Source organism: Narcine bancroftii, chromosome 9 (assembly GCF_036971445.1).
Source record: "Narcine bancroftii isolate sNarBan1 chromosome 9, sNarBan1.hap1, whole genome shotgun sequence".
Classification (NCBI taxonomy): Eukaryota; Metazoa; Chordata; class Chondrichthyes; order Torpediniformes; family Narcinidae; genus Narcine; species Narcine bancroftii.
Genome location: NC_091477.1, coordinates 108,378,510 through 108,405,912, shown reverse-complemented (window position 1 = coordinate 108,405,912; position 27,403 = coordinate 108,378,510). Strand labels below are relative to the sequence as shown.

Below are 27,403 nucleotides of genomic sequence, written 5' to 3'. Positions count from 1 at the left end.
CCATCCTCCATCTTGGACTGGGAACTTTTGAAATCCATTGAGGACACAGCCCATTGTTCCCGATGTCTTTCATGTGATATGCTTGATAATGATTTTCTACACGCTTTCTGCTGCCCAAGTATCAACTTTGCAATCCTATTCTATTTAGCTACCCTTTTACTTAGTCAATTTCACAAAAGACCATCCTTGTTGTTTTTACATGTTTGTTTCTCCTTCATTAATCTTTCTCTATTTACTTAGGTTTCACACTTCCTAGTTTTATGGACCTTTTATGATGGTTTATCCTTCAACCAAGAATGTTGTCTCCAGTCTATGCTCTGAATACATCTAATTTAATTTGCAAGCTTTTCGTACGATATCATCAGGCTGTTATTTTTCTCAGCTGCCTCTGACATATTGAAATACTACAAATGCAATTTTTCATTTAACATTTTCTAATGTCTTTGAACAATGCAAAAATTGCAATTGTGACTTTGGCAAAATATTGTGAGAATAATGCTTTCAGATTTGTGGATCATGAAAGTCTGTGGTTGGTTGTAAGTTTGGAAATTGTGCGGGGTAGCCAATAGGTTTCATCAACTGGTGTCATCATTTACTTTTTAGTTAAAATATTGATGAGATTTGAAATGCAGTCCGGTTCTAAAGTTCCTATTTTTTTTCTCTTGTGACCACACCATGTCAAGTGATTATTTTTACCAAGATCCAAAAGAGAGAGGTTCTGGCCCATCAAGTTGAAAAGTAATGCTTTTTAGTTTCGCCTAAATGTAACCAATTATTGACCTGAAATCCTACTTCACTTCTATCTTTGGGATTTTTGCAGGTCAATGGTACTGATACGGACTATGAATATGAAGAAATCACACTGGAAAGGGTAAGGAGGCTCTATTTTCTTTCACGATGCTCATGAAAATTTCAATGAAATAGAAGTGTATTTCATAATTCCATTTCTTTGATCATTGCTAATTCTCAGCAACCTCCACTGGCAACTTAATCAAAGCTAAATAATCATTCATGTGAGCATTAAGGACATGCCAACTGATTATTATTGACGAGTCTACCTGAGATTGAGTATTTTTCATGACAAAATTTGAGTGCAAAAGTTCAAATACATGAGATCTGCTGTGATGGGACGTAATATTCAGTGAAACCAATTATATGATCTATTCAATTGATTTATGGCAACAGGATATTTCAGTTTTCTATTGTGGCTTTGGTAACAGATCGATGACAGAATATTGTCCTTTGTCTATTTGATATGTGACCATTGCTTCGGGGATTAGTAATTAATATTTCTGCAAGATTGTAGATAATTACCCCAAAAAATTATTTATAATTATTTAAGTTATAATTATTTAATAGCATTGTATCTCAACAGCCCCTTTTCTATTTTTATGGCAAAAAATTTTGTCACCCATATGTGCAATTGATGTTTATTGTGTTTATTTCAAGAGTTATAATTTACTAATTGTGACAAATCCGAAGTTCTTTCTTGAAAGGTGCTTTTCTTTTTATCTTAGAATAACATAACAGCAGTTTTTATGTCAAATATTTGGACTCAGACTTGCAGATGAATGTAGCGGTGTAATTAATTGTAGCATATCTCTAATAGTGAATTAACAACTTACTTTTGGAAGTGAAACCCTACTGAGTTAGATTTGTTGGATATCATGGTTGGCCTCTTCTGATACCCAATCTTGGTAGAATGATTTATCAATATACTGTGTTAAAATGCCCTTCATAAAGGGAACCAAAATAATAGAACCATTTCTAATTAAAAGAAGGAATCTATAAGCAGACTAACCTTTTATTTCTTTTTTTCTGGTAAATTATGATCCCAGTTAGCCAACAGTGGTCTTGATTGCAATGGTTTGATTTGCAGCAGCAAAATGATATGGGGAGAATATTTTTCAATTACTTCATAACATTAAAGAAAACTAGCAAATTTGTTGCCTTTTGGACAATATAAAATTATTCTGGCCACAAACAATATAGGAAAAACTTAAACTTTTATTCTAACTACAAGGAATTTTAATTCAGAGTCTGACTTCCAATCTCATTAAAGTTGGAGGAGAATTAAAACAAATGAATTAATTACATAATTAAATATCTAGAATTATGATGAAAAATATAATATTCATCGTCGTAACAACTGAATTTATACCAAAAATTATTTGGTTCATTATCATCCTTTGGAGAATGGAGCCTGCATCCACTTGGAGTGTCATACATGTGACTACCGTGCAGATTCACCAGAATGTTCTTGACTCTCAACAAATCCCTGAAATGGCTGAGAAAGCCAATAAGTGGTGTTAAACTTCTATCAAAGCCAAACAAGCAGATTTGGCCAAGGCAGTTCATTCTGATGCAATAAATGCTCATCCATCTCGATCAATTCTGTAGAGAACCTCCTCAACCTAACTTGCAGGAATTTCAGACATTGGACCAAAATGTCGCATGTCATAGCATGAGATCAAATGAGCAAAAACCCTTCGTGTTCATTGCTGCAGCTCTTCTTTGGTAGAATCTATAATCCGGCATATTCAGGATGAGAAGGACACAGTATTTATTCCAGATGGAGTCTCAAATTCCCTTCACTAAATTGGCTTGACAGCACCACCAATGACAAAGCTGGCTAAATTCTTAAAGACCAATGAGATATCTCCATCATGTGTACTGCAGTAATGCATTATAAAATGACTGAATTCTGGTTTGAGCTTGAGCTCCAAGATATTAATTCTTGTTTGAGCTTGTGCTCTAAGTACGGCACAGTTCATTTAGTGGTCAGGAAAATGCTATTACAGCACCAATGACCCAGTTTTGAATCCGGCGCTGTTTTTAAAAGTTTGTTATGTTCTCCCCGTGTCTGAGTTGGCTTCCTCTGGGTCTTCCATTTTCCTCCCACTCTTCAAAAATATATGGGGATTGTAGGTTAATTGGGGTATCTGGAGAGTATGTACTCAGGAGACGAAATGGCCTGGTACTGAGCTGTTTGTCTAAATTTGAAAATTGTTCTCAATTCAATCGCCATCATCAACTAGATGACATCTATAGAAGGGTAATAAATGGTGGGCTCGCAAGCTACACAACATATCCCCGTTAATAAAATGCGATATATTATGTTTTAAATTCATACATGTTGGTTCAGGGAAATTTAACTTGATTGGTACAAATCTATTTGAGATTTGTTACAGAAATGCATTTAGCTTTTTCATGAAAGTGATCAGGGATTTGTTTTGGGGCAGGATACAAAGACAAATGATCTGTTTTGAGCGCACTTCACTTCTCTGGTGGGCAACTGACGATTAAGATTCTTAAGAAATGTGCCTCGGAATTTGACGTTTAACTGGAATTTTTAGATTTAATTGAGTTTGTGTTACTTTTCAATATTTCTGTAAGAATTGTGATTTGTGACCACAAAAGTTTGTCTTGAGATGGTTTTCCTTTCAGCGAACGCAAGAAAAATAGGAGCAAACTATTGCACTCCTCAAGCCCGTAATGCAATTAAATGTGAGCATGGCTGATCGTCTGCAGGCCTCCACTCCTTCTTTCAGCTAGATGCCAGTTCCTCTTAATCCCCTGAACTTTCAGAAATGTTTCTACCTCCATTTTAAATGCTTGTAACAGCCTAATCAGCATCTCAAAGATTTTGCAGCTTTTATAGTACTGCCATTACTGACGAAGCAATGGAAATAGTGAGCAGGTTGGATGGCGTTCAAAGAGTAAAACATTATCACTTTTGATCATTTTTCCATGCCATCATAGAACCATGCATTGACTGATAAAAGATCAACCACCTGAAATCTTGGCAGTTTCACCATCCACAGATACTGCCTGAATTCCATTTTTACAGCATATTTTAATTGAACATTGAAAATGAAATCTTCACAGGCTAATTTTTTTTCCATGTGTTCACCACACAATTTTTTTTATCATTGATCTTCTGTGTCTGCTTTAGGGAAATTCTGGCCTTGGGTTCAGCATTGCAGGTGGCACTGATAATCCGCACATTGGTGAAGATCCAAGTATATTCATTACAAAGATCATTGCAGGAGGTGCAGCTGCACAGGATGGAAGACTGCGGTATGTTTCTTTGCATTGCAGTGATGTTTGGAAAATGAACATTCATTCACTCAAGTGTATTCTTGAGAGTGCACTAATTGGTGTACAAAAAAAGTTTCATAAGGTTTCCCAGCTGTTGTTGAGGTTGTTCGCTTCGTACTTTCTGGCAAAAATAAATTTCAAATGGCAATGATCGTAATGGTACAGCCACTAGAATTCATAATGCAAAGGCATAATTGAATGTATAAATCTGGGAGGCACTGTTTAAAAGGTGTATGCACATATGCTCTGTTTAAAATAGAAGTATTTTCTTAGCTGCATCAAGCCCTCCAAATGTATCTCAGCACAGAAATCAATTTCTGTGAAATATGATCTTGAAAATGGCCTTCGCAACCACATTTCAACATGAGAACTAATTTTATCTGGAAAACAAGTAAACATTGTCCATGTGTATTTGTATCCTCGGATGCAGATAAAGCAGCTTGGTTGAAAAGTAGTATATTTTATGTTGCATTATTAATCATGCCTACTGATATAAAACTGTCTGACAAATGTGAGCAGTGCCAGAGGGACCATCAATGTTTGTTGGTGTTACTGCAGAATGAGATTCTGTTTTATATAAGTCCGAATATTGTCAAATACCATCTAATTTGTATTCCTTTTGGGGCAGGAAAACCTAATTGCAGTAAGTTCTTGCCTATAAATCCTGTCTTTGTTGGATTGATATGTCGAGCATGCAAATGTGTAGCAGATCATAAATCCACACACACACACACACACACTCTCTCTCTCACTCTCCCTCTCTATATTTTAAATATATATATATATTTTATTTTTTTTTCTCTTCTCTTTGGCTTGGCTTCACGGACGAAGATTTATGGAGGGGTAATGTCCACGTCAGCTGCAGGCTCGTTTGTGGCTGACAAGTCTGATGCGGGGCAGGCAGACACGGTTGCAGCGGTTGCAAGGGAAAATTGGTGGGTTGGGGTTGGGTGTTGGGTTTTTCCTCCTTTGTCTTTTGTCAGTGAGGTGGGCTCTGCGGTCTTCTTCAAAGGAGGTTGCTGCCCGCCGAACTGTGAGGTGCCAAGATGCACGGTTTGAGGCGAGATCAGCCCAATGGCGGTGGTCAATGGGGCAGGAACCAAGAGATTTCTTTAGGCAGACCTTGTACCTCTTCTTTGGTGCACCTCTGTCTCGATGGCCAGTGGAGAGCTCGCCATATAACACGGATCTTTGGAAGGCGATGGTCCTCCATTCTGGAGACGTGACCTACCCAGACGATCTCAGATATTGGAAATCTGGATCTATGAAGAAGCAGAGAGATTTGGTTATCAATGTGTCCTTCACCAAAAGTCATTGAAAGGCATGGAAAATAAAGGCCAATGGAATAGTCAGCTCAAGGTGTTGAAAATGAGCTTTATTAATATGCAGTCTTCATCAGATGTCATTTTGAAAATAGTATTCTGCTCTGAGCAGAGCATGTCAGGATGGATACATTATTCTATCCAATTTTTTTAAATACTTTTTCTGACCAAAATCTTGCCTCTATTGAACAATTATTCACCTAATTTACAATACCTAGACACCACTTCTTTCATATTACAGGTTAATTTTGAAGCCCCCTGAAGACCTGGTACCTAATGTGATAGAGATGATTTATAATTTTCAACCTAATTATAAAGGGGTGATAGCTGTCCTTTATCAATTACTTCTAAACACTATGGTTAGCTTCCTAAACAGAATTAAAAAAAACGTTGGGAACAGGAGTTTCAACAGTTATTTTCTGAAACTACATGGAATTCTATTTTGAAGCGAGTGCATTTATCCTCTCATTGTGCTAAACATTCATTAATACAGTTTAAGGTAGTACACCAGACCCACTATTCCAAAGTTTATATCGCTCAATTTTATTCTCAACTCTCTTCTAATGTGACAAATGTATAACAGAAGGTGGTACATTGTATCATATGTTCTGGTTATGTCCTTCTCTTTCAAATTTTTAGAATGGGTATTTTGTACTTTGTCTTTAGTTCTTAATATTAATTTGACTCCATATCCTTTTCTCGCTCTCTGGAATAAGTCGGCTGACAGGTTTGACATGGAATGCATCGCAATCCCATGCCATTGCCCTTGCTCCCCTTATTGCTAGAAGGGCCATATTGATGAGATGGAAAGATACTGTCCCTCCCACTCATACTCATACTGATATGATGGCATCGAAAAATTAAATGTTCCACTATGGAAATTAATCCTAACTTTGTTTCTTTATGGGGTTCTTTTCTCACTTATTTTCAAAATTTGTAAGAGTAACTATTTTCTGGTTTATGACCCCATTGGTTACTTTTTGTTTAATTATCAGTAGTGGTCTGTCCGTAAGCCAATAGCCTCCCTAGGGTGGGGTTACATTAGTAGAATAGTAGATAAATGTTTTTTTCCACTTCTTGTTAAAGTAACATAGGTTACAAAACCATCTGTATTATTCCATAAATTTTTTAAATATTCTTTTTTATTCTCATGTTCTTCTTTGGCTTGGCTTCGCGGACGAAGATTTATGGAGGGGGTAAATGTCCACGTCAGCTGCAGGCTCGTTTGTGGCTGACAAGTCCGATGCGGGACAGGCAGACACGGTTGCAGCGGTTGCAGGGGAAAATTGGTGGGTTGGGGTTGGGTGTTGGGGTTTTCCTCCTTTGCCTTTTGTCAGTGAGGTGGGCTCTGCTGTCTTCTTCAAAGGAGGTTGCTGCCTGCCGAACTGTGAGGCGCCAAGATGCACGGTTTGAGGCGATATCAGCCCACTGGCGGTGGTCAATGTGGCAGGCACCAAGAGATTTCTTTAGGCAGTCCTTGTACCTTTTCTTTGGTGCACCTCTGTCACGGTGGCCAGTGGAGAGCTCGCCATATAACACGATCTTGGGAAGGCGATGGTCCTCCATTCTGGAGACGTGACCCACCCAGCGCAGCTGGATCTTCAGCAGCGTGGACTAATTAAAGATGTTAAAAATGTATTATATACAAAAACAAAAGAGAGAGAAAGTTTCAGGTACTTTCCCCATGATCCCATGGCCAACGTTCACAGCTCAATGTGAGGACTTGCATTTTGTCCAATGTGTGATTACAACATTTTGGAAGTTTTACATCACAATACATTTTTACAAAATTTCTTCTTTTCTACATGTTATTTCCTTGGATGATGTGATCCATGTTAACCTAGTCTGAATAAACTCAAATGATAAATGTCAGTATGAAATGTATCCATTATTTTATCCTGTACTATCCAGGGATATTGGAGTCAGGTTATAAATGAGCAAGAAGTAAAACATGAAAATCTGTAGACACCATGACTGAAGTCACAACACACAATGCTGGAGAAACTCAGCAGGTCAAACAGGGTCCTTTATATAGCAAAGGTAAAAATACATAACCGATGTTTCAGGCTTGAGTCTTTCATCTAGGTATGGAAAAATGTTGACATTTGCTATATAAATGACCCTGTTTGACCTGCTGAATTTTTGTGGGTTTTTTATGAAAGAGCAAGATGGGAGTCAGATATTCAGTTTATGTACCTTGTACTGCTTCATATTTGATATATTAATGGTAGAATTGATCAATTTTAATAGTTGTGTTAGAACATGTTATGATTTAAAAATTCGTATGGCGATGCGACAAAGCTGAAACTACTCGAACAAATGAGTCAAGACAGGACCAGTTTTTTTTTAATGCAGGTTCTGTTTGGCTGTTATACTTCTTGATGAAGCCTTTGTAAATATTCTCAACCTTACCTGCCAGTTTCAATGACTTGTCCATCCATACCTCATGATTGAAATTGGGTCTCAGCAGTGGTCAAGGAAGAAAATAAACATGGTATAAATAACTGTCCATTTTGTGCTGCTGGCAAAGACCAGTTTAATTTCCTGAATTTTCTTTGCAATCATGTTAATGTATTCCTATTGATTTATTTACAACAGGTTCTTCTGTACAAGACAAGATGACAAAGTATTAGGAAATTGGTCAAATCTTGGAACATACACAATTGGTGGCAAATGTCCATAAAAATCCTTGTGAATTATTGTAATAATCCAGCACTTGATCCATCTTCAGTGGATGCATTATTACAGAACATTTAGCCACTCTGCTGGTCTTCATGATTCTGTATTCGTTGTTTTTTCCTTTCGCTTTCCCCCAGAGTTCACTCCTCTTTTTTGCTTTCACTATTTTTTATAACTTGCACAAAAAAATCATTCACGGCACAATTTTGTAAGAGTGTCCAATTGCTAAAGTCTTATTCACATTAACCATATAACCATGTCACCATTTACAGAGCGGAAACAGGCCATGTTGGCCTTTTGAGTCTGCACCGGTTCACTGATTTTGTGCACCCTCTTCAGGCATTGGTCCCAGTAGATCTTCATTCAATAACAATGGGCGAATTCAATGCAGCTGGAATCTTATTGAAATTGAAAGCAAGATTGTGGTCCTGGCACCACACAACCAGATTCTTGATCTCCATCGTGCTTTCTGACTCATGCATTAGCTGTCTGTCCAAGACACAGATTCCAAGAATGAACATTCAACTCAGAAAACAACAGTTCGCTATAGATGTGTTGTGACCCTGAACCAACCCACAGCTAACTTACTAAGAATACAGATACAATATTTTAACTCTACAATTTACCTTACTAATATGTATATATAGAGAGAAATATAGTTTAACATTAAATTATATGTTAATACAAATCCTTTACACCTGCTTCTGGTTTTATATTTGATAATTTTTGCATTTATATTGGAAAAGATTAAATATCCAACTTTTTGCTTTGATATTTATGCCTGCAGCTGTGATATGCTCCATTGAAAGAATACTTCTTGACTCAAGACTAACTTAACTATATATGTAAAAGAATGCTTCCTTTTCCATCCCATTTCTCCAACATTCTTGGAAGAATTTCTGTCATTTGTTTGCAGCTTTTACAGCTATCTTTCTAATTCTAGGGTGAATGACTGCATCCTTCGAGTAAATGATGTCGATGTAAGGGAAGTAACACATAGCAAAGCAGTGGAAGCTTTAAAAGAGGCTGGATCAATTGTGAGGTTATATGTGCGGAGAAGGAAACCAGTAACAGAAAAAATCTTGGAGATAAAACTAGTTAAAGGGCCAAAAGGTAGGTTCTGCAGTAAAAAATAAAAAGGTTTTTAATGCACTTTACACAGGCTGTATGTGTTGAAGTCTGGGATATTTTAATTTAATTTTAGACGTGTTCATCAGTAAGCTCTTTTTTTTAAAGAGTAATTTTGCATGTGTGGGCTTGAAGCTGGATAGCTACAGCAACAAAGTGTTGATTCTCACAGAAGAGAAATCTGTGCTGTGAATGCATGCAATTCAATTCTAGTCAAGCTTTGGAGACCTCTGTTCAACATTTGTCAATGCTTAATTATCTTAATAAATCTGTTGGTCAGAGAGTCATCCAGATTTGTTCTTTCAGGGTATGAAGATTCAGGGAAGATGTTCAGGTATCTAAGACACTTCATGCAAAATATGAAATGCAAGGTGACTGGTGATAGGTTCAAGGTTGCCATAAACAGAATTGGCTCAAAAGGAGAATAAAACATGAACAAGAGTCCGATATTTGCTTACATCATGGCAAATCAGTGTAGCAATGCCATTCACAATCCCTTTTCAAATACAAACTTGAAGATTGCAATTTTCCAAATGTTATGATGGGTACGAGCAAAGAATATAGTGTACAAAAAAAAAGGTGTGTTATATCCTACTATTGTAGGAAGTAACACGTATTAGGTGGGTCAAGACAAATATTTCAAGTCAGAAATTTGGAATATGGAATGCAATGATTAAGGCTGATGCAATCATGTGGGAATATAACGTGGTGGTGGTAACTGAAATGCGGCTCAAAATGGGTCACAACTGGGACAATATTCTGAATGAGTGATGATAAGATAGGGAAGGAAACAAAGGAGACATAATGGCCAGACTGATGAAAGAAAATATAGTGCAGAAAAATGACCTGAGGAGGGTGGAGGGCCTTGAAATGGTGTCAAAAACTAAATTTATTTATTTAAAAAGCAAGACTCGCACTGTTCAATAAACCATCAAGAAGAGTAATAAATCTGCAGGGAAGGTGGATGTGTAAGAACTGTAGAGTGAAGATGTTAAAGTCTTGTTTCCTCAATAAATTGTGAATTAATGGTAAAGGAAAACTCCCTTGATCAATATATTTTCAGCCAACTGCCAGTCATGTTCCAGGGAAACAATTTGCCTTAATGGACCAAGTTTCAGTTGATGTGTGGAACAAAAACTATTTTAAATAGAACTTAATTCATCGACAGTTGACTGCATAAAATTTGGCTTGGGTAAAGTAGAATTGAAGACTGGAACATTGAGTGTTCTATCAAGAACAGAGGTTTCGATTGCAGATTAATCATACACCCACAAGGTGGAAAGAGGGAGCTGGAGGTTTTTGACCAAGGTGTGCTGCAGGGATCAATGATGAATCGTTTGTTATACAATTGAGATGAGTATGAAAGTGACATAATTTGTACGTTTACCAATGATACCAGTGGATCATGAAGAAAAGTGTACAAGGTTAGATCTGGAAGAACGATGCAAACTATTAAAATCTTTGACTGCTACAGAGGTCTATGATACATTAATGACTTTACCAAATAATAAAGCACCAGAAGATGGATTCCCCAAGGAGTTTAACAAAGTTTTCAATAATTTATTAATTTTGCCCTTTTTAGAGGTAATAATAAAGCGAGTGGAAAAAACTCAGTTTACCCGAATCTTGTAAAATGGCTATAGTTACAGAAATAGCAAAAACAAGAAAAGATCCTTTGTCACCAACTTCATATAGACCATTATCCTTATTAAATACTGATTACAAAATAATTGCAAAATTATTAGCTGATAGATTAACGAATTGTCTACCGCAGTTGGTGAAGTTTGACCAGACGGGATTTGTTAAAAATAGGTCAGCAGATAATGTGTGTAAATTTATTAATCTGATTCATATGGCACAAACACGGAAAGAACCAACAGTCACAGTAGCTCCGGATACAGAGAAGGCCTTTGATAGGCTTGAATGGAGTCACCTTTTTAAAGTATTACAGAAATTTAAATTATCAGAAAAATGTATTAACTGGATCAAGGCACTATATAATGGTCCCAAGGCAAAAGTATTAACTAATGGATATATCTCAGATTCTTTTATATTAAGTAGGTCAACTTTCACCTTCCCTTTTTGCTTTAGCAATAGAACCACTGGCAGAATTGATAATATCAGATAAAATGATAAAGGGAATAAAAATAAATGATGAAGTATTTGAAATTAGTTTATTTGCGGACAATATTATTGAATATTTAACACGACCTAAAAAATCAATAAAGATGTTACGTACCAAATTGAAAGAATATGGGGCAATATCAGTGAAGTGATGCCAATGAATACAGTTGATTATACATAATATAAAAAGGAATCTCCTTTTAAATAGCAGTCACAGGCCATTTAGGTATTAGAAAAAATAGATAATAACTTGAATCATTTGTTTAAGTTAAATTATCAACCATTAATGAAAAAGATACAAGATTATTTAGAGAAATGGAAGGATTTAACTCTAATAGGAAGGATAAACTGCATTAAAATGAACATTTTTCCACGATTACAATATTTATTTCAAACATTGCCTATTCCCTTATCTGGGAATTTTTTTCAAAAATTGAATACATTAATAAGAAAGTTCTTATGGAAAGGTAAGAAACCAAGAGTGGCTTTGGATAAGCTAACATGGGCATATAAACAAGGTGGATTGCAGTTACCAAATTTTAAAAATTACTATAGGACAATTCAATTAACATTTTTGTCAAAATTTTATCAGGTAGGAGAGAAAACTAAGGGAAAATACTTCTGATCATTTATAAGTGGAATAAGAAACAAGTAAAGAATAAAAATTGACCAATATTACATCACATATTAAAAATATGGAGTAATATACATTTAAAATGAAAGATGATAAATTACCAATTGCCAAATATGTTGCTAAAACAAAATTGATTAATTCCTTTTACAATGAATAATATATTTTTTTAAGGAATGGACAAGAAAAGGAATTAAAAGAATAAAAAACTGTTTTCTGGGCAATACTTTATTAAAATTTGAATAATTAAAAGATAAATATGAAATATTGAATGACTCAATATTTTCTTATTATCAATTAAAAACATATTTAAAAGAGAAGTTGGGAACTAATTTAAGGTTACCTGAAGTAAGTTGCTTTGAATATCCAATTATGGATACTTTGATAGTTTAAAAATTGATTACAAGTATGTATATTAAATTGCAAAATGATGGGAAAGATGAGGCAATTACAAACCCAAACAACGTTGGGAAGAAGATTTAAATATACAAATAAAGAACAAAACTTAGGTGGAACTATGTGTGGGTACTATAACAAATACAACAAATGCTCGGTATTGTGTGATGCAATTTAACTGGCTACATAGACTATATATTACACCTCAAAAATTAAAAGAATGGAATCTTACAAGAAATTGGTACAATATGATATTCACTTTGGACATGTGCAAAAGTAAAACCTTTTTGGGAGGAATTAAATTCAATATTAAATCAAATTACAAAAAATAAAATACCGGAAGACCAAAAAATCTTTCTGTTAAGCAATATAAAGGATAAAGATTTACCATTAAAATTAGATAGATCTCAAAACCTATTTATTATGATCGCCTTAGCAGCAGCAAAAAAATGTATAATGATGACTTGGAAAATGGAAAATCTTTTGAAAATACAACATTGCTACATAGAAATGAATAATTTTATTCCATTAGAGAAAATTACCTATAATTTAAGAGACAATTATGGTCAATTCAAACAAATCTGGGACCCATATATAAAGTTTATTAGTGACTCCCAGATTCAAACCCACAACTCTTAATGAGATATGTTATACTTATTGAAATAGTAAAATTAAATAATATCTAGATGACACTCTCCTTCTTCCTCTCTTTTCTTCTCTCTCTCTTCCTGTTCTTCTTTCTTTCTATAGTTATTTGGGGGGTGGAGTGGGAGGAGATTGGGGAGAAAATGGAAAATGTCACTATGTACATATACATATTTATGTAAGTAACCTTACTGGTTTGTATATTGTAACGTGTTAAATTAAAAAAAATAGAAAGGAAGGTGTCCAAGGTTACAGTAGTATATTTAAATTCAGACATGCAGGACGGTAACAGGCCATTTCAACTCACAAACCCGTGCTGCCCAATTACAACCAATTAACCTAGAACTCCCATTACGTTTTGAACAGTGAGAGGAAACCAGAACATCCGGAGGAAACCCATTCAGACACGGAGAGAACATACAAACTCCTCATAGACAACACGGGATTCGAAATTTGGTCCCAACTGGAGGTTCTGTAACAGAGATGTGTTCATTGCTATGCTAACTGTGCCATTTGTCAACTGACAAAATTGGTATGGGAATGGCAGATGGAATTTCATGTGAAGGGATGCATTTTGGGAAGTTAAAACAGGCCAGGTCCATCACAGTGAATGACACAGCCCTGGAGAGTGATGTTGAGCAGGCAACAAGTACATAGTGTATTCAAGGTAGTTGTGGGAGTTACTGGGTTTGTAATGTATGCCTTCTGACATGGAGACAGAGAGATCCAGAAAGGGAGAGTGCTGTTGGAGATAGACCAGATGAACTTGAGATCTTGGTGGAGGTTGGCCATTAGTTGAATGAAGTTGACGAGTTTATCGCGGGTGCATGAAGCAGCCCCGATGTAGTCATCAATATATCGGAGGAAGAGTTGAGGTGTCTTGCCTGTGTAGGCTTGCAGCATGGATAGCTCCACAAACAGGCAGACGCAGCTGGGACCCTTGTGGGAACCTATGGCTACTGCTTTGATTTGGCGGGTGAGATGAGTTAAAGGAGAAATTATTTAAGGTAAGGACAAGTATTGCCAAGTGGAGGAGGGTCATGGTAGAGGGTGACTGGTTTGGCCTCTGGTCCAGAAAGAAGTGAAGGACCTTGTATGTTCTCCTGTGTCCGCTTGAGTTTTCTCCGGGTGCTCCGGTTTCCTCCCATGTTCCAAAGACAAACATTGGTCTCATGGGTGCACAGGTACATGAGATGGAAGGATCTGTTACCATGCTCTATATCTAAATGAAAATTAAATTATAATCACATTGAGAGTTAATGTTCTGTGCCACACTATCTTAGGAAATGCCTTTTAACTTTTTGAATAATTTCTCTTACCCAAAAAAATAGTATTTTGGTTGACTTAAAATATGAATTCTAATGCTAATTTCTTTCCTCCCCCCCCAAAAAAAAAGGTCTAGGTTTCAGTATAGCTGGAGGTGTTGGAAACCAGCACATTCCAGGAGACAACAGCATCTATGTAACCAAAATTATTGAAGGAGGAGCAGCACACAAAGATGGCCGCTTGCAGATAGGGGACAAGATTTTGGCAGTAAGTTCCCAGGATATTTTCTCTGTCAGTTGTAAACAACATTTGGACTATGAAATGATAACAAATCTGTGTCAGGTTGAAGGTTGTTTGATCACAGGGTTGATTGAGATTGTTCAGCTGCCAGTTATTCAGGGCAGGTTACTCGATGGGAGAAGGCAAAATGGCAGCTCCTTTTCCTAACAGAAATCTATTCTTCAAAGCGCAAATATTTTGAACAATTGCTTTGCTCTGGACAAAAAGATTAGTTGGATGCATATTGAATAACATCTCTACTTATTTTCAGAAATGAAATCTGGATTGAAGGCTATCATTTGATTAGGTTTGATTACCAGAAAAGAGAAAAACTGAGCAAACATCACAGAAGGATAATCAGCAGAAATTATACAGAAGGCAAATGAGCCAACTTGCTCATTTCTAAGTTCCTTTGTATCAGCGTTGGCTGTTTCTGTCCTTCATCTACACATGATTTGGACTTGGTTTTTCTTTACACTAGTATAGCCTGGCTGTTTGGACATGTAGCACAACCCTTGTACTCACAACACTTAATACAGAAGCATAATCTGCCTCCAGCTGTCACATTTATTCATTTTTTTTCTGGATTAGACATTCCCTTTGCCTTACCCTTTTATCCCTAACATTCTCTGCAATTTCCCAGTTCAGATAGTCTCTGTCCTGAAACATGAACTTCCTTTCTCTTTCCACAGACGTTGCCTGACCTACTGAGTATTTCTAGCACTTTCCATAGGTTTAATGACCCCATTCAAATTATTGGGTTGCTATTTGTATATCAGCCCTTCATGGTGTGAAGCTGATGGCTGGTCATGAACTAAATCCAAGCCTTGCCCTTACCAGTCACTGATCTCAACGAATTCAGTGGAGTTAGGTCAGCATTTGTAGCCCAGACTCTGACTTTCACCTCTCATGCACAGAAGCACAATTTGTTATAACTAGCTCTCAGTAAAACAATTCAGGTCAAGCTACATGTCAATAAAATGCAAAATCACTGTTTTTAATTATAAGCCATTTGTATAGTACAGAGAGATAAATTACCAGCTTGCTTTCTCGAACATAGAGCAAGAGAGAGTGTGCAGTTTACATAACTGATGTGTTATTTCCCCTGAGGAAAAATGTGCTCTTCAACAGCAGCCAACAGATTGGTGATTTTTTTTTACTGTCCTTGAGGGAAATTTGATTTTTGGGTGGTGTGATCAATGGTTCACCTTGAACTAACTCCTAATCATGTACTTTTTGATCTTTAATAATAGAGCAATAGCTCTATTATTTCATTTATTAACAACTGGTTCTTCAGAACTTTTTCCAGTAGCAAGAAATATTATTGTAATTTCCTCCCGGTATGGATTATGTCTTGTTCTTCAATGTTTTTGAAGTGTTATCTATAATAGCTATAAATATAACTTTGTTCATTGAGGATTTTTAATTGAACTGTTGATATTTGAATGGAACCTAATCAATACATCAAATAATTATTCCTTTGCATTCTCAATGAGGTTTTTAATCGTTCAAGGTCTATTTGGCTTGGCTGTAGGAACATTTATATCATTGCATTTCTTTCTTTCCCACTGCACTGTCAGAACTAGTAAACCAATACTCCTTCAAACTACTTACGCTTCTAATTTATTAGGATTTTGTCAATCCAATTTACTGCTTGTCAGAAGTTTTAGAACAAAAGTTAAATGGTATTCATTGTATAAGTGACCCATTTCTCCAAGGATGTTGTAAAGAGCTGGATAAAGAGAGTGGAACCAATAAAAAGAGCTGCTTTGCATTGCACTCAGATTCAAATGATTTCTAGTTCTCTGGCAATGCTTAATTTATTTTCCTTTCCTGAAATCAGTGTTCCATTATCATCTCGAGTGGAACTTTCACCTCCCAAATGTTGCTGCATTTTACAAGTACATGAATCAAAACTCTGAAAATGTAAAAACTTGCTAAGCAGTGTGTGCGAAGTTAAAGAATATGATTCTGGTCAAGTTTCTATTTCTTGGCACAAATCTGTTCTGGCGATTCACTATCTAATCTTTATGGCAGTTACCTGTCTTGATCAAATGCATATGATGGGTTGATTTAATAATTCTTGTCCTGAGAGTTGGTGCTTCCACACCAGACCCAGCCAGAAAGCTCTCCATGGTACACCTGTAGAAGTTTTCGAAAGTTTTCAGTGACATACTGGATCTCCTCCAACACCACATAAAAGTATAGCCACTGGGAACTGCTTTTGTGATTGGATCGAAATGGAGGCTCCTGGACAGATCCTCGGAGATATTGACACCAGGAATTTGACGTTCTTGACCCTCTCCACTATTGAACCCTCAATGAGGACTGGGTCGTGTTCCCTTGACTTCCTTCTGAAGTCCACAATCATCTCCTTGGTTTTGCTAAGATTGAGCTCTTCCTGAACCTGGTGGTGCAATATCTTCAAGATAGTCAAATTTAAACATACGTGTAGCACAGCAATAGGACCTTCTGGCCTACGAGCCCCTGCCACCCAATTTCGCTCAATTGACCTACAACCCCCATATGTTTTTTTAAAGGGTGGGAGGAAACCCACATAGACACAGGGAGAAATTGCAAACTCCTTACAGACAGCGCCAAATTCGAACCTGGAATGCTGGTGGTGTAACAGCAATGTGCTAACTGCTACATTAACAGTGCCACCAAAGATTCAATATAATTAACCCAGCTTAACATACACTAATCTTTTCCTTTTTACATGAATGTACAGAAAATATTTTTATGTTACTTGATAGCCAAATCTCACTTTCTATATTCCCTTCTTATTGCTTTGGTCTGTCTTTGCTAAATTTTGAAATTTTCCCAATCTTTTGCTGTCAAAGCCCATCAAATTGCCATTACTTGTGTTTCCTCGTCAATTTTTAAAAAAATTCAATATAAAATAATATTAAATTCACTTAAACTCATTCAAGTAATAACAATTGATTAAAATATGCAGATTAACCAATGTAAGGATTTTTTTTTAAATGCCTTCAGATGAATGTTGCAGCTGAGTGAAGTGCACTTGGCTCTTCTGGTCAGCACAGCCAACCTCATGCTGACCTGTGTCGGCATCTGACTTGCAAATGCAACATTCATATTCAGAAGTCAGAGATGTTGATTTTCCAAATCTGAACATTGCAGTGGTCAATCAGAGATAAGCTTCCAGTTAAAGAGAAACACATTATAAGCCATAGGTTGATAGCATAGCTGGTTTTAAGGCAGAACAAAGCCTTATCAGTGGCTTGTGTGCTGGCTTTCATTTAATTTGACAAATAACATTGAACTTGACTGACAAATGTGCATTTGAAGGCATTTTTCTCTCGAAACATCTCTAGATGTTGGCAGTGGAGTCCTATGTCGCAGACAGTCTTTTGTCTAGAGTAGGAGAATCGGTAACCAAAGGACATGAGTTTAAGATGACATGGGTGAGATTTAAAAAGAACCTGAGGGGTAACATTTTTATGCAAAGGATAATGAGTGCATAAAATTGGCTGCCAGAAAAAGGTGGTTGAGGTAGACACTGTTGCAATGCTTCAGAAAAAAAATTTGGATAGATGCATAGATAGGATAGATTTAAAGTGATATAGGTCAAACACAGGCAGGTGGGTCTAGTGTGGGTGAGACAATTTATTGGTGTAGGTAAGTTGGGCTGAAGGACCTGTTTCTGTGCAGTCTAACTCTATTAACATTGTTGTCTTCTGTATTTTAGGTTAACACAGCAAGTCTAGATGAAGTCACCCATGAAGATGCAGTGACAGCTTTAAAAAATACTGCGGAAGTGGTATACTTGAAAGTTGCAAAACCATCCAGCATGTATGTGCATGATGGATATGCACCTCCAGACATCACCAATTGTAAGTCTTTCTCAGTTTACTGATGGTGTGCAGTGATTTCAAGGCTCTGTTAATTCTTGGTCATTTGTTTTCATGTATTTAGCATGTATGTGAAAGAAAATACAGGTGGACTGATTATTAAGTTTGCAGACAACACCAAAAGTGGTGGAGTTATGGATAGTGTAAAAGCTTGTCAAAGAATGCAGCAGGATAAGTTGGAAATATAAGTAATTTCGGGTGAGTTTTATCCAGACAAGTGTGAGATGTTGTTCAATTGGAAGTCAGCTGTTATTGGAAAGTATGCTAGATATGGCAGGACAATTAGGAACATTGAACAGAAGGATCCTGGGGAGCAAATCTACACAGGTAGATAGAGTGGTAAAGTGCCACACAAGTAGATAGAGTGGTAAAGTGCCACACAGGTAGATAGAGTGGTATAAAGTGCCACACAAGTAGATAGAGTGGTAAAGTGCCACACAAGTAGATAGAGTGGTAAAGTGCCACACAGGTAGATAGAGTGGTAAAGTGCCACACAGGTAGATAGAGTGGTAAAGTGCCACACAGGTAGATAGAGTGGTAAAGTGCCACACAGGTAGATAGAGTGGTAAAGTGCCACACAGGTAGATAGAGTGGTAAAGTGCCACACAAGTAGATAGAGTGGTAAAGTGCCACACAGGTAGATAGAGTGGTATAAAGTGCCACACAAGTAGATAGAGTGGTAAAGTGCCACACAAGTAGATAGAGTGGTAAAGTGCCACACAGGTAGATAGAGTGGTAAAGTGCCACACAGGTAGATAGAGTGGTAAAGTGCCACACAGGTAGATAGAGTGGTAAAGTGCCACACAGGTAGATAGAGTGGTAAAGTGCCACACAGGTAGATAGAGTGGTAAAGTGCCACACAAGTAGATAGAGTGGTAAAGTGCCACACAGGTAGATAGAGTGGTAAAGTGCCACACAGGTAGATAGAGTGGTAAAGTGCCACACAGGTAGATAGAGTGTTAAAGTGCCACACAAGATAGAGTGGTAAGGAAGATATAATGCAAGTTTAAAGGTGATTTGAGGGGCGATATGTTTTTTGCATAGAGATTGGCAAATGCCTGGAATGTGCTGTCATAGGAAGTGGTGGAGCACAGAGGATGATATTTAAAACTTATGTAGACAGCCACATGATCAGGCAGAGATAGAAGTATATAAAATTTAAATTGGCATCATGGTCAGCACAAAAGTTGTGGGCCGAAGGGCCTGTTCCTGTTTTAGTTTAACACACTGATCACTTGGTGTGTATTGAAAGATTTAAAAAAAATGCATGTCATGGAAACGAAGAAAAAGAGAGGAAATGCATGAAACAGCAGGTGAGAGAGAGAGAGAGAGAGAGGCCATCTGTAACTGGGCCTTACTGGCCAGCCCCATTGCCTGTGAAAAGATGACTGGGAGAATTGTTCTCCCTTTGTGATGAATGTTGCTACATTTGGATTAAGCGACGATGAAGGAGCGACAGCATGTTTCCAAGTTCGGATTTGTGAACTTGAGAGGGAAAACACCTGCTGCTGATGGTTCTATGCATCAGTGCCTTTTCCCTTGTGGGCACCATTGTTAAAGTAGCCCTCTGCACCTGCTAAGGGTTCACCCTTCAGCCATTCTGTGCAGGTGGTGGAAAGATTGATTGTTTTGGTGACTAGGTGGACTTCTAATCAAGATAGGAGCTTTTTACTGGATGAATCAAGCTGATTAGTGTTGGAGATGCATTTGCCCAGGTATGTGAAGAGTTTTCCATCACATTCCTGATTTATGTTGTGGATTTATGTAATGGATTTGGATCTTCAGTAAGCAAGGCACTTGCCACCAGCTGCTCAGCTTCTGATGGGTCAGTTGTGTTTCTGATCAATGGTGATACATGGGATTTTGTTGAGATTTTCTTTTTAAAAAGATGCTGGAAATTTGAAATAGTAACAAAATTCTGGAAATATTGAACAGTATCAGTATAGAGAGAGAGAGAGGGAGAGAGGAAATATTTCAGCCAATACTTCAGATCTTCAAGCTGAAGAGGAGAACTCCCTTTTGTGAATCTATCTGAATGGAACTGGATGTTACAGTAAACGTTACCTGCCTCTGACCCTATAGGACAAAGTTCATTGATAAAGCAATTGAAGCTTTTTGAACTTGAGACGCTGCCCTGAGTAACTTCTACATTTTTGTCCTGTGGTTCAGAGAATTGATTTTTCACAACTCATCCATTGTGCCAGGCATATAATTCCAGCCCTGAGTGTTTTCCTCATGATGTCCATTAATTTCAGTTTCACCAGGGCTGCTGATGTCATGCTTTTTCAGGTTCTATCTTGATGTTAAAGAGCAGAAGCTTTCATTTTACCTCTGAATTAAGCTTTTTGGTCTGTGTTTGATCCAAAGCTGTGATGAAGTCTGGGCTTGGTAATCCTGGCAAAAATCCAATCTGGGCATTAGCAAGCAGAGAGTAAGTTTGGTGAGTCAGTGCTCTTGATATTACTTCTAGCAGCACTTCATAAAATTTAGTTTATTCACAGTTGACTGGATTGCAGTTAAATGAAGTAGGCTAATCCCATTCTGGAACAGGACCTACTGGAACGATCTTTCTAATTGTCAGGTGGAGGCCTGTTCTGTAATGGTACTGAAACAACTTGCACCTATTCTATCCTATTATGATGGATTCAGACACAAAATGTTGATTGACTGACCATTTCTACCCACGAATGCTGCCTGACCTGCTGAGTTCCTCCCACAATTCTTTGCTCAAGACTCTAGCACTTGTAGCTTTGTATTTTGCTGGTTAACAAAATCCATGGCTTATTGTGGTGTTCAGGTCTTCAGTATAACAACCAAAATATTATTGCTGGATCTGATACTCCCAACAGTTTCTTGACATTGTGAATTGAATCAAATTGCCTAAAGATTATTTTTTGTGATGGTTGGGAGGAAACACTTTTAGCTCTTTGCTTATTTTTGGCCCAAGTACTTGGTACTAATTAGATCAGTTGGAAAGGTGAGATCGAACAGACTATGAATGGCTTCAGAAGATACAACTCTATAGTTCTTGGAATACAAATTATGGATATGATTTACAACTTGTGTATGTTTTTGATATACTGAATGTTTTATTAATTTTGTGTAACTATCCATATCATTGTATCAAATTGTATTATTCATTTAAGTTCTTTCTTAAAATCAATAAAAATATTTTAAAAAGAAAAGAAACCCTTACCACTTTTTAGGTAATTTCTTAATTTCCTTTAATCCTGCCAAATCTTCAAGGAATTATTTGTTTTGTCACCAAATAATACATTAATAATGTAATGTCCATGATATAAACTTTTACCTGTCATAAGGCAGTCAGACTAAGACAATACAAGAGAAAGAGAAGCAAAGAGTGTCCCTTCAGAGGCCTTAACTGTCCATTGATTTGTCTCCAGCACTCCCGCACCCACACAGATTCCTGTTTGACTCATCGACAACTTGTGCTCCAGATACCAACCTCTGATGTGATCAGGAAGCCTTCAATGCTTTATCTTCTCCTGTTAGTTGGAGTTTTTTCAGTTAAGGAAAATGGGTCCTTCCTGTTCTTTCTGTGTAGGTCTCTGATAATTCCCTCCCTCAAAAGCCTCCCCCACCCTGTGAATTTCCATCTCAATCCGAACTAAGCCCAACTCTCTTCAGTCACAGCAACATTTGCAAATTTTCTCTGCACCATATTTTGATGCCTATGCAAAAATCAATTGCTTGACATAGAAAAGCAATTGCCTGAAAACAATGAAGATCACTGACTAGAAATAGAAGGCAATTAGTTCTCTCAGTCCTTGATTCATGAGCACCAGCCAGCTCTTAAGTATCTTTTATTGGCAACAGACAGATTTCATTGATGCTTTAGTGGGGCACAAAGGACATTTGAGGGACACAATGGTAAATTCTAGACTCTATTGATTGTTTGTTCGAGTCTTTTACCAACTACTGTCATCAAAGCTCAATAAAGCCAATTCCAAAGGTTTCAAAGTGAACGCAGAAATTAGAAGTTTTTTCAATGAGAAATGTTGTATTCCAGCAAGCTGCAGACTGAACAGCAGCATGTTCTGATTTCTGTGGCTGCAGGCTATGCTGCGAGCCTTGCACCCTGTTTGATGGTCACCATTGAGTCAAGGGACTTCTTGACAGTTGCTGACTGAGGGACACTTCAATCGAGGCTCCTCAGATTACCCACCATTTTTAAAAATATTTTATTTAAAATTTTATCCATGTAATCATAAAAATACAAAATACAGTAATCAAATATTAATCAGTTTGATTTTACATGATGGTATAAATCCCCTCCCCTATAGTAAATCTCCATTAAAGTAAAAAAAAATGGATAAGATGAAAGAAGCAAAGAAAGAAAAGGGATAAAGAAAGAAAGAGGAAGGGAAAAGACCTGATTGCCAAGAAGACACCACTCACCATGCAGTTCTAACAATTGGCATTTTTAATACTTCCAAGGAGGTTAAGGAGGTTCTCAAAGTTCAGGGAAAATATCTATAAATTTATACCCACAATTTGTAAATACGGGCGGCAAATTTTTAAAAATACATTATTTTTTCTTAAATGGTAAGCATTCTTCTAAGGGGGGTCGCAGCTATGCATTTCTACATTCCATCGCTCCATACCCAGATGAGAGTCCGATTTCCAAGTTACTGCTATACATTTTCTTGCTACTGCTAATGCAATCTTTATAAATTCTTTTTTATATATAGTTAATTTTATTTTTGGTCTTATCCCTACAATATTACCGAATAAAAACAACATTGGATTTTGTGAAAATTTAATTCCTACAGCCTGTTCTAAAAAAAAAGTTCCCAAATTTAATCAGAAAGGTCTCACTTTCAGAGAGGAACAAGTGGAGTGTAAAAAAAAAAGTGCCTATCTCCTGGTCATATCTAAAACATTGATCTGATAAATCTGACTTAAATCTATTTCATTTGTGTGGCATTAGATATAATTGTGTAGAAAATTATATTGAACTAATCTATGCCTAACATTTATTGTATTTGTCATACTGCCTCTACATAGCTCCAACCAATTTTGTTCATCAAAATATTTAAATCTGCCTCCCATCTCTGTCTGGATCTATGAATCCCCTGCTTAGAAGTTCCCTTTTGCAATAAAGTGTACATGGCTGAAGCAAATTCCTTTATTTTTCTATTATGAGTCAATAGACAATAGGAGCTGGAGTAGGCCCTTCGGCCCGTCGAGCCAGCACCGCCATTTTACAGATCATGGCTGATCACTACCATCAGTACCCCTTTCCAGCCTTATCCCCATAACCCTTAACTCCTTTGCCCACTAGAGTCTTATCTAACTCTCTTTTGAACATAATCACCGAATCTGCCTCTACCACCCTCTGTGGCAGAGCATTCCACAGATTCACACTTCTCTGGGTAAAAAAATGTTTTCTCATCTCCGTCCTAAAGGGCCTACCCCGTATTCTTAAACTATGCCCTCTAGTCCTCGTCTCCCCCATCATTGGGAACAAGTAATCCAACTTCACCCTGTCTATCCCCCTGATGATTTTGTATACCTCAATCATGTCCCCCCTCATCCTTCTAAACTCCATCGGATACAAGTCCAGTTTTTCTAGCCTTTCAGCATATGTCAACCCTGCCATCCCTGGAACTAACCTTGTAAATCTGCGCTGCACACCCTCTATAGCTAGTATGTCCTTCCTCAAAATTGGAGAGCAGAACTGGACGCAATACTCCAGGTGGGGTCTCACCAGGGCCCTGTACAACTGCAGAAGGGCGTCTCTGTTCCTATACTCCAATCTCCTCTTTATGAAAGCCAACATGCCATTAGCCTTCTTCACAGCTTTCTGAACCTGCATGCTAGTCTTCAGTGACCAGTGAACAAGTACTCCCAGATCCATTTGCTCCTCCCCACTCCCTAGCTTGTCTCCATTTAAATAATACTCAGCTTTCCTATTATTGCCCCCAAAATGGATAACCTCACATTTGCTTACATTGAACGTCATCTTCCATTCAGCAGCCCACTCCCCCAACCTGTCCCACCCCTACTGAACACTATTCTCTATTCTAGACATACCTGTTTTTTCCACAACCGGTTATACTATTTTGTAGATCTCCAGTTAACTGTCAATTATACAGTGCCAAATTCAACATGGTAGTCACTGAGGCCTGGTCTCATGAGACTTCTTGTTGCCATTTTTGTGAGCTCCAGCATTTAAAAAAATAACACTGCACCCTTGGAGATAGCAGCTTCCATCACATGCAAGTGATGTGTTACAAGCCGAGAGGACCCCAAAACCCAGCAGCAATAGACATTCACCGACAAATGGTTACTTAAACAAAAGTTGCTTTAAACATGAAAACAGAATCACACTTTAACTTATTACCATTAACAACCTAACTTAACCTCCTTCTAATTCTAAGTGCACGTGTGTGTAAGTTTAGAAAGGTTCTTTGATTCACAGTCCAATCTCACTTCTCACTCCTCAAGTTCACTGGTTGCAGGCGATTCTTATACTGTGCACAAAATTTGGCTTTGGTGCTTGAAAGGTTACTGCTCAAGAAGGTTCTTGTCGGTTTTCAGAGAGAGATTTGTTGCTCGCTGGGCCCAAACTGATTCTTTCTGATCAGCCACATCAGTGTCTTACCGAAGAAACTTGCCCCATCAGAGTTTTCCCAGATGATAATGTCTTTCTTTCAGGTCACCACTGAGTTTCTTTTTGTTTCCCTTATTTCAAGTGAAACATTATATAGCCAGCCATTTCCTCTTGTATGGACCACAAGGGCTTTGACCAGGCTTCAAGCTTGCCAGCTTGTCCTGTTCCAGTCCCACCTGCTGCTGCTGAACTGGACAACTGATTTTTTTTCTCTCTCTATGACTCAGAGAAAAACCTGTTTGACTCTCTCTGCTTGCAAAATTACATGACCCTCTTAAAAACAGCAACCTGCACTCAGACAGGCTACGGCTCCGGACCTACTCCTCAGAGTTCTTTCATCTGTTGCTTTTCAAAACAACAATGAAGTCTCTGTAGGCATTCTTCAAAGGTTTTGCAAAGGCAATTGGAGCCGGCTTGTCTGGCTTGAGCAGAGCTCCGGTATTTTAAATGAGATCTATTTTGAAGTGTTTGTATGTGACCAACACTAAAAAACCTGCCACAATTTATCTCCTTTAAAACATATCTATATACAATATAAAATATAACATAATCTGTCACAGATGAAAGAGACCATAAGATCTGGATAGTGTGAACAAGCTCCAGAATCACCTGCCATCAAGGTACCACCTAGGATGCAGCCCTGAGCCCCACATAGTGCATCCCCCCACCCACACAATAGCAGGTAACCTCTCCACACAAAGTCATGGGTAATTGTTGTGAGAGGGTTAATGGATGGATTCACATCAGATTCTAGGTACTGAGGACCCCAGAAACTGAAGGTAGCAATTTGCACCAAGGCACAGGAGTAACAATGCCCGGTAACATGCACAAAACTGTTTTATGTACTAATTCTAAGAATGTTTTTGTTCATGGGTAGGTATTCTGCACTGACATATCAGCGTTTATAAGAGTGCATACTGAAACTCGATAGTTAACAAAGAAGAAATTATCTCTGAAGAGGATAATAAGCTTGTCAGATGGGATTTGGAACTTGATGCAATAGGCATACTGATGTGAAGAAGTTATGTGTTAACCACTGTAAATATTCGTGTATAATGCGAAAAATTTTCCCCCCTTTTCTCCCTCAAAAATAGGGGGGTTGCATTATACACGAGAGTAAAATTTAAAAAAAAATTTCTCCAGGCGAGCAGTAGTCAGCAGCGTGACTCAGGCGGCTGGGGGGGGGTGGGCGAGTGGGAATTGGCAGCGCGACTCGGGCAGCCGGGCGGGCGGTAGTTGGTAGCGCAACTCAGGCGGCCGGCCGGGTAGGCGGGCGAGCCGAGAGACGTGAGCACGACTCAGGAGGGCGGTCGGTCAAGCGGAGAGACACGAGCACATTTCAGGAGCCCTGGCGAGTGGAGAGACGCGAGCGCGACTCAGGAGGCCGGGCGGGCTGGTGAGCGAAGAGACGCGAGCGCAACTCAGGAGGCCGGGCGAGCAGGAGACCGGAGAGATGCGAGCGTGACTCAGGAGGCCGGGCAGGCGAGCAGAGAGATGCCAGAGCAGCTCAGGTGGCTGAGGGGGGGTTATATTATGCACAGGGGGTAAAATATTTCCCGCCTTTTCCCCTCAAAACACGGGTCGCATTATACACAAATATTTATGGTAGTTTTGAGAAAAGTGCGTTTGGTTAGTCATCTCTAATCTGCTATCAAAAAGAATAAAAATAATGGAGGGTTGAAAACACTACGTTAGAATTTTTTTTCTTCTGGAGACAAATACAGGCAGTTTGTTGTGTTATTTTACAATGGGCAAGATGCCTCCTTTTAGATATCCTTGTAACCCTGTTTGCTATTCTGTACACAAGGACTGACTGGCATCTTCTGTTGCAACACAACATGTATTTCAACCAGAAAATGTAGATATTTGTACCACCTTTCTGTACCACATTTTATTTTTATGAATTCTGTCCCAGTTAATATCTGTTTAACTAGGAAAGGAGGAATTTGGAGTAGTAGAGGAAGAAGTTTATCTTTTTATGTGCAATATGCTTAGCTTGGTCAACCGATACTTACATTTCTGCAGGGCCTTGACGATCTTTCAAGCCAAAATATGGGGTATTATATTTCAAAGCCTATCAAACTGCAACTTTGGCCTGGCTCCTTGATAGGTGATGAATACAGGTTGCAAGATGTGAGCATTCAGTAGTACTCAAATTGTGGAAAATGAGCACCCATTAGTGGTTACAAAAGGCTGAGCAAGGGATCAATTTAATGAAGAAAACATTGATTAGCTTTTCCGACTGCCATACATTTAGTGAGTCAATAGCTATGATCGAACAGAATGAATTAAATTGGTCTTGAGATCAAATACAAGCCTT

General features: G+C 37.9%; 1 protein-coding gene across 7 annotated transcripts in view; it reads left to right on the top strand.

Annotated features, from left to right (window-relative positions):
* LOC138742607 (disks large homolog 1) overlaps positions 1 to 27,403 on the top strand; it is a 215,464-nt gene that overhangs the window by 97,667 nt on the left and 90,394 nt on the right. For all 7 annotated transcript variants that reach the window (XM_069897250.1, XM_069897254.1, XM_069897252.1 and 4 more), the window contains 5 exons: positions 821 to 871; positions 3,956 to 4,080; positions 9,046 to 9,215; positions 14,423 to 14,559; positions 18,284 to 18,428. In XM_069897250.1, coding sequence (XP_069753351.1) covers positions 821 to 871; positions 3,956 to 4,080; positions 9,046 to 9,215; positions 14,423 to 14,559; positions 18,284 to 18,428 — 628 coding nt within the window. The remainder of the gene's footprint in view (positions 1 to 820; positions 872 to 3,955; positions 4,081 to 9,045; positions 9,216 to 14,422; positions 14,560 to 18,283; positions 18,429 to 27,403) is intronic.